Source organism: Myotis brandtii, unplaced genomic scaffold (assembly GCF_000412655.1).
Source record: "Myotis brandtii unplaced genomic scaffold, ASM41265v1 scaffold569, whole genome shotgun sequence".
In the NCBI taxonomy this organism is placed as follows: Eukaryota; Metazoa; Chordata; class Mammalia; order Chiroptera; family Vespertilionidae; genus Myotis; species Myotis brandtii.
Genome location: NW_005370127.1, coordinates 1903200 through 1911296, shown reverse-complemented (window position 1 = coordinate 1911296; position 8097 = coordinate 1903200). Strand labels below are relative to the sequence as shown.

General features: G+C 38.5%; 1 protein-coding gene across 1 annotated transcript in view; it reads right to left on the bottom strand.

Annotated features, from left to right (window-relative positions):
* AKAP11 (A kinase (PRKA) anchor protein 11) overlaps window positions 1-6776 on the bottom strand; it is a 61095-nt gene extending 54319 nt beyond the window's left edge. Inside the window, exons 1-2 of the mRNA XM_014549743.1 lie at window positions 6600-6776; window positions 1441-1550 (exon numbers count right to left, since the gene is read on the bottom strand). Of these exons, the coding sequence (XP_014405229.1) occupies window positions 1441-1550; window positions 6600-6657 (168 nt within the window). The 5' untranslated portion in view covers window positions 6658-6776. The remainder of the gene's footprint in view (window positions 1-1440; window positions 1551-6599) is intronic.
* Between the last annotated feature and the right edge of the window lie 1321 nt (window positions 6777-8097).

The window sequence follows — 8097 nt, the reverse complement described above, 5'->3', positions numbered from 1 at the left end:
TAAGTGAAATAAGTCAGTCAATGAAAGAAAAATACCACATGATCTCACTCATTTATGGATAATAAAGACCATTATAAACTGATGAACAAAAATAGATACAGAGGCAGAGCAGCATCGAACAGACTGTCAAACTACAGCGGGAAGGCTGGGGAGGGTTGGGGGGTGTGGGGGCGGGGGTAAGAGATCAACCGAAGGACTTGTATGCATGCATATAAGCATAACCAATGGACACAAGACACTGGGGGGTAGGGTAGGCCGGGGGAATGTCAAGGGGAAAAAAAAAAAGAGACATATGTAATACTCTTTGTAATACTTTAAGCAATAAAACAAAATTTAAAAAAATAATAATAGTATAAAATTTCAGCTGTGGCCTAATTCCTCATATTAGTAAATTCGAGTCAAACAGGTATGTAGTATTATGCTTAAAAAACAAGGTCAGTAGCTCATTACTATATTTTGTATGTATATTTCTTAGTTCTAATTATTAATATAAAGCAATCTGTATAATTTAATTATTCGCTTAAAGCTATGGGTCCTGTTGCATATAATATGAGAAGAGTATAATACACTACAGTTTACAGAAAGTAGAAATCTGCTCAGTACTGATTATCTAATACCTAGTGTAGGACCTGACCTATAGAAAACATTGAAATTTTTATTTCCAGAATGAATGAATGAATGAATGAATGGGGAGAAAGCACCAATGAGAGGAGAAAGTGGCTGGTACATCCTCCATGTCCTTACAGGCAGGAAGGTGGAAGCTCTCCAGCACATCTGGACAGCAATACCTCTGGCAAAGTGGACATAAGAAGTACGCCCCCTGGTGGTACAGATTTCTTGAAAAGAGAGAGAGGCAAGGACAGAAGTGGCGCCACAGGGCAAATTAGCCATCAAAATGCCACATGCCTTCAGTCCTTCTAGCCCAAGGGAAAGGAAGGATGGAAGGATGGATGGATGGATGGATGGATGGATGGATGGATGGATGGATAGATGGATGGATGGATGGATAAATGGATGGACGGACGGACGGACGGATGGATGGATGGATGGATGGATGGATGGATGGACGGACAGATGGATAGATGGATGGATGGATGGATGGATGGATGGATGGCTGGATGGATGGATGGACGGATGGACGGATGATAATACTTTGGGGTAGATCTATAAGAAAATTTACACCTGATACTTATATTGCTAAAAAGATGATAGAAAACTATCTGCTGAGAAGAAATGGGGAGGCACTGTGATCTTTAGGAAATAAGGTTCATTATCTTCATGATTTCCTATCACTACTGTCATATATTCCAATCTTTGCAGTATTTCAATGTTACTAATTTCAATGAGTAATTTGAAACAAGAATATCACAGCTGCTTAACAAAAAAAATCAACATTTTTACTAAACTATCACTAAAAGTAATGTAATATAGAGAACTTACTTTTCTGACAGATGCTCTAGTCTTCATGTGACTGTTTCTGAAAGTCTGGAAGGTTGCCATAACTATATTGCTGCTGTATGTGATGAATGAAGAGTTAATCCATAAAACACCTAAAGAACACATATTAAAAGAAAACAATTTATTAACTTTAGTGACTCAGGCAAGCATTTTGCCCTAAAATAACTTCTAAAGTAGTTAGTTTTTGAGTAAAAACATAAACAAAAATTCTGAGCCATCAAATTTTTACTTAGCAATTCCAACAAGAATAGTTGAAAGATATGTTAATATCAGTACCTTAATATGATACCACATTATTACAAAAATTTTATTTTTATGTTCAAGGTTATTATAAAGTAGTTTATCATTCAATCTCACTGCCCTTTTTATTGCAAATAAAAATATTTTAAAGCCTCAATAAGTATTTGAAAAACCTTTTAAAATCTAAAACAGAGAATATCACAAAAAGATTACAGCCTTCTTGTCTCCTAAAAGTCACTCTATCCTCATAGCAACTGTGAATGCTCTAGACATTCTTACTTCTTGAGCAAATAAGTTTGATAATATACAAATAAAAATGTGAAATCTGTACATATCAAATTAAAATCAAATAAACAAAAATAAAGTCTTTATATAGTAATCTTAACAGCATACCAATGACTAGAGTTCAAAAAACATCCAAATTCAATGATGAATAGTACTTAACCCCTAGAGTGCCGGGGAGCGCGATCGCACTCCTCCTGTCTTTCGCCAAAAGTGCCGGGAGCGCTATCAAAGCTTCGAAATGGCGTCCAGTTCTAAGTCTGCTTTTATTAGTGATGATGATATTGCTAAATATGTCGATGTAGTAAAGGTTTCCTTAAGTTTTTGAATATGTAACTTCATTTACTTGCGATTCATAATTTTTTTCCTAAACTGCTGTAAAATCAGCAAAAATGCCTTGGCAATTTTAGCATAGTTCCTAGGATATTGGTTAGCACTCAAAGGGTTAAAACACATGCGTGCACATGTGTGCACACAGATACAAAGCCCTTGGGAGACACTCTAAAATTAAGTCTTAACTTTTTAATCAATGCTTTAATAAAATACCTTTGAGAGCTTAAATCAACTCAGCATTAATCCCTCAATATCAACATCTGACCACAGTAACTTGGTCATTCATTCAACATTTACTTGCATTAGATGCTATGGATACAGGGGAGAACAGCCAGGAAAATGTTTTATTATAGTAAAAGGTGGGAATGGGAATTGAATTCTAAATCACTAAATAACTAAAAAATTTGAGTCAATAAAGATTTAATGGTTAATTAGTTTCAATCAAACTTGTCTTATAAAAATTACCTAACTGCCCTGGCCGGGTGGCTCATTTAGTTGGCACATATTCCATACACCAAAAGGTTTTGGGTTCAATTCCCAGTCAGGGCACACACTCAGGTTTTCGGTTCGATCCCCAGTTGGGGATGTTTCTGTCTCTCTACTTTCCTCCTGCTCTCTAAAAAAAAATTAATGGCCATATCCTGAGATGAGGACTGAAAAAAAAAGAATAACCTTGTAGAAATTTTAAAGACATTCAGTTATTAATATTAATTTTATTATAAAGAGACTTATATGGAAAACCAAACTTCAACCTAGTCCCATTAGAACTGCAAAAAACACTAAATTTTAGCGGAGTTCTAATTTTATATTTTTGTACTATAGACATAAAGCTGAAGTGTGTGTGTGCACCCACACATCCACCTTCCTTTGCAGCAGTTCTCAACCTGTGGGTCGCGACCCCTTTGGCGGTCGAACGACCCTTTCACAGGGGTCGCCTAAGACCATCCTGCATATCAGATATTTACATTACGATTCATAACAGTAGCAACATTACAGTTAGGAAGTAGCAACGAAAATAATTTTATGGTTGGGTCACAACATGAGGAACTGTATTTAAAGGGCCAGAAGGTTGAGAACCACTGCTTTAGAGATTACTAAATTCTAATTTTCAGACAAAGAATTATGATTACATACTATTCTGAACTAAGATAAATCCTAGTGGTCTAACAATAAAATTTGATCAATGACTGGAACTGAAGTAGGACTGCAAGAAAGGAAACAGAGGTCCCCAAAACACATGATAAAGAGAGATACACCAGGATTCAGAAAAGTACCATTTGTGTTCCTGTTCTACCTCTCATTAGCTTTGTTTCCTTTAGGTAAATTGCAGTATCTCTGGATCTGTTTCCTCAATATATATATTACCTCACTTACCCAGAAAGTTTATTATGGGAATCAAATGGAAAATAACTTACAGGAGGCACTTTGGAAATTATAAAACATAGGTAAAATAAAAATTAAAATATTTATGGGGCAAAATGAACAAGAGGACCAAAATTATCAAAACAAGGTGTAAATATAAAGATTTATGTGGCCAAAACAAGAAAATAACCCTTTTATTTATCCCAGGCCAACTCACTCCCCTCCTCATCCCCAGAGTTCTCTTCAACTGCCAGAAGCCCTTAGGCCAATGGACTTACCTCAAACTTCACGTAAAACATGTAAAATAGAGGTCAACACAAGGGTTTCAGAAAACTCTCAAATTCAGCTCCCAAGTAAACTGACATCACCTTTCTGGAGGGCAATTTTGAAATGCATATCAAAACCCTGAAAATATTCCTACCCTATGACACAACAATTCTACTTCTGGGAATCAGCAAAGGAAACGATGATTCTGGAGCATCTATGATTCTAACTAAAGTTTATAAAGCACCAAGTGCTTTCCTGAGATTATTAAGTTAATATCTCATTTAATCCTTAGGACTGAATGAGTAGTATTCCAATTTTATTTATTTTTTTTTTTAAATTAAATCTTTATTGTTCAGGTTACATTTGTTCCTCTTTTTTTCCCCCCCATAACTCCCCTCCTCCCAGTTCCCGCCCCACCCTCCGCCCTCACTCCCCCCCCACTGTCCTCATCCATAGGTGCACGATTTTTGTCCAGTTTCTTCCCGCATCTCCCATTCCCCTTTCCCCGCCAAGAATAGTCAGTCCATTCCCTTTCTATGTCCCTGATTCATTATAATCACCAGTTCATTCTGTACATCAGATTATTTATTCACTTGGTTCTTAGATTCACTTGTTGATAGATGCATGTTTGTTGTTCACAATTTGTATCTTTACCTTTTTCTTCTTCCTCTTCTTAAAGGATACCTTTCAGCATTTCGTATAATACTGGTTTAGTGGTGATGAACTCCTTTAGCTTTTCCTTATCTGTGAAGCTCTTTATCTGACCTTCAATTCTGAATGATAGCTTTGCTGGATAAAGTAATCTTGGTTGTAGGTTCTTGGTATTCATCACTTTGAATATTTCTTGCCATTCCCTTCTGGCCTGCAAAGTTTCTGTTGAGAAATCAGCTGACAGTCGTATGGGTATTCCCTTGTAGGTAATTGAGTCTCTTTCTCTTGCTGCTTTTAAGATTCTCTCTTTGTCTTTTGCTCTTGGCATTTTAATTATGATGTGTCTTGGTGTGGTCCTCTTTGGATTCCTTTTGTTTGGGGTTCTCTGCGCTTCTTGGACCTGTAAGTCCATTTCTTTCACCAGGTGGGGGAAGTTTTCTGCCATTATTTCTTCAAATAGGTTTTCAATATCTTGCTGTCTCTCATCTTCTGGCACCCCAATTATTCTGATGTTTGTACGCTTGAAGCTGTCCCAGAGGCTCCTTACACTATCTTCGTATTTTCGGATTCTTTTTTCATTTTGCTTTTCCGGTTGGGTGTTTTTTGCTTCTTCGCATTTCAAATCTTTGGCTTGATTCTTGCGCTCCTCTGGTCTGCTATTGGGTGTCTGTATAATATTCTTTATTTCAGTCCGTGTATGCTTAATTTCTAGTTGGTTCTTTATCATAGCATCGAGGGTCTCATTAGTTTTCGTGACTCTCTCCTCAAGTTTATTGACAGCTTCTAGCACATTTTTGCAAGCCCTCAAAATTGCGATTTTTAGCTCTATATCCTCCATTTCTGTCATGTTTTTTTGTCTCCGCATTTTTTATGCTTTCTTGGTGCACCCCCTAGTGGTCTTTGTGCGCAGTCTTGTTCTAGTTGAGCCTTGATTGTTGTAGTTAATACTAGAGGGATTTGACCACCAGGCCGACTGGCTGTGTGAATCAGCTGTGTCTGCCGCGGAAAACTTCTGTCCTCTGGGGAGGTGCTAATCTAGCCTTTGCCTGAGGCGATCCGGCAAATGGCTCTGCGCAGGGCTTGGGCGGGGCGGGCTCAACAGGGCGGGCGGAGGGAGCCGTTATGGTGCCCTCAGTCCTGTTCCCAGAGGCTCTGCTTCTCAGAACCCCCGGAACCGCTGCAAACCTCGGAGGGAAAGCTGCCTTCCAACTGATGCCAGACACTCCCGCTTCTCCCGTTTGGGTCCGAGTCCCCAGCGATTCGCCCGTATCTGGAGCTCAGAGTCTGAGACTCCCCCCTGACCGAAAACGACAACCGCGCTCTCAGCCACCAGCCCGCTTTGCGCGCGCACCTCCGCACCTGAGTATTTTCCACACTGCGCCTCCTCTGAGCCTCGGTGTGCTGTTATTTTTCCTTCTAGTTGAAGAGTCTCTCCTCAGCCAGCCTTCCTGTGGTTCTGGGTGATGTCCGTTTCGTCTTTTAGTTGTATTTTTGAAGTGGTTGTTTGCAGCAGCAGTCTGCGGTGTTTACCTATGTTGCCATCTTGGTCTCTCTCCAGTATTCCAATTTTATAATGAGAAAAACAGGCACGTGGAAATTAAGCAATTCATCCAAGCCCACACAGCAAGCAGTAGAGTGAGGACTCAAATCCAAATCTTCGAACTCTAACAACCAGGCATAAAGGTTTGAAAAGCTGTTCATCACACTGTATCGTAGAGAAAAATAAGCAGCACTCAAGATACCAGAAAAAAGGGAGTTACTGAATAAATTGTCATGCATTCCTGAGATGGTAATGGCAGCCTTTTAAAAACAATGAGGAAGGGCAGACGGGAGAGGCACACAAAACATCTTTACTTTCTCCGACTCCTGAAAGGGTGGAGTTGAAAAAAGAGATGGGAAAAAGCAATAACCTTACAGCTGCTGACAAGAGGCAATATGAGCAAAGATTAAACACTAAATCATTGGAGGGGAAAAAAACTGACCAGTTATCTACATGAGCTGCTCACCTGAAGGTGCGACATGCCACGCCCACCTCAGGGCAGAAGAAAGAGTTCCAATGAGCATGTGGGGAGGCCTGTGGTGCTCTCAGACAACATCCCAGATCTGACATCTCTAGCTACCCCAGTTCACTCTACCTACAATATTCCTGAGTAGCAAACCTAGATAGAACACTCTTTTCAAAGCAAAATAGAATCCAATACAGACCTATAAAGAAAAGTTTAAAAAATAAATAAAACCAATATAAGAAGGAATATACCAAACAAAGAAAAATAAAATCCAGACAAATATAATCATGCCACCCAAAATTCAGGATTTATTTATTTTCAGGATAATACCTCAGAATTTATATTAATAAAAAAGAAACTAAATTTAATTTCACATCTACACTTCACTCATTAAAAAAACACAATTATGAACCCTACTCCTTCACTGTGTATATCTTAAACATAAGTAAAACATCTCACAAAGAAAAAAAATCTATCAGAGAATATCTATGCAATGGTCCATAAAAGTGGACCTAACATGAGATTAAATGACTTGCACTCCTCTCCTCTGGCCTAAGAAATGTTCAAAACAGCATCATCTACATCTTGGCCTTTTTATAACATGACTTAACCAACCAAGCCCAGGAGTTTCTGAAATGCCTTCCTACTCTTCCATCATCAACAGTGTCCTATCTTGACTCTCTTCCTACGGCACCAGTTCTCAAACTTCAGTACACATAAGGACCAACTTACTTCTAACATCTTCCCCCAACCCCGAAGATCTAGATTCAGGTCTACATGGAAAATAGAAATCTTTATTTTTAATAAGTACTCTTTTATTTCTGATTGAGAAACACATATCTAGCCATTACATTAGTCACCTTCTCTAAATTCTTTTATAATTTGTTACTCAAATACTAATATTTTCTTTTTTAATCCTCACCAGAGGATATTTTCCTATTGCTTTTCAGAGAGAGTGGAAGGGAGGGAAAGAGGGGGAGGAGAGAGAAACATCAATGTGAGAGAGACACATGGACTAGTCACCTCCCCCACAAGCCTCCACTGGGGGGTGGAATCCAACTCAAAACCCAGGTACTTGCCTTGACCAGGAATTGAACCTTTGACACTCTAATCACTGAGCAACACCAGCCAGGGCCTCAAATACTAATATTTTCTAACCTCCACCTCATCCTCTTTGGCATTCATTTTATTTAGTTATCCAAGTTTATTTTATATCTACCATTAGTTTTTACTATGCACATAACTCCCTAATATGTATATAAAGGGTGTCCCAAAATTCACGCAAGAAGTAATTTTGATAGAAAACACAGGTTTATCATTAAAAATTGTAAATTTTTTATTGATTCATAAAGTATACAGTATAGGGTTATGTATGGAATAGCATATCGGGTAAATGGCCTCCACGGCTTTGCTGGCACATACGCACTCTTTTGTTGAAATTTTCCATGACCGTTTTGCATAAATGTGGCTGAATTTCGATGAGGCTCATTTTCATCTT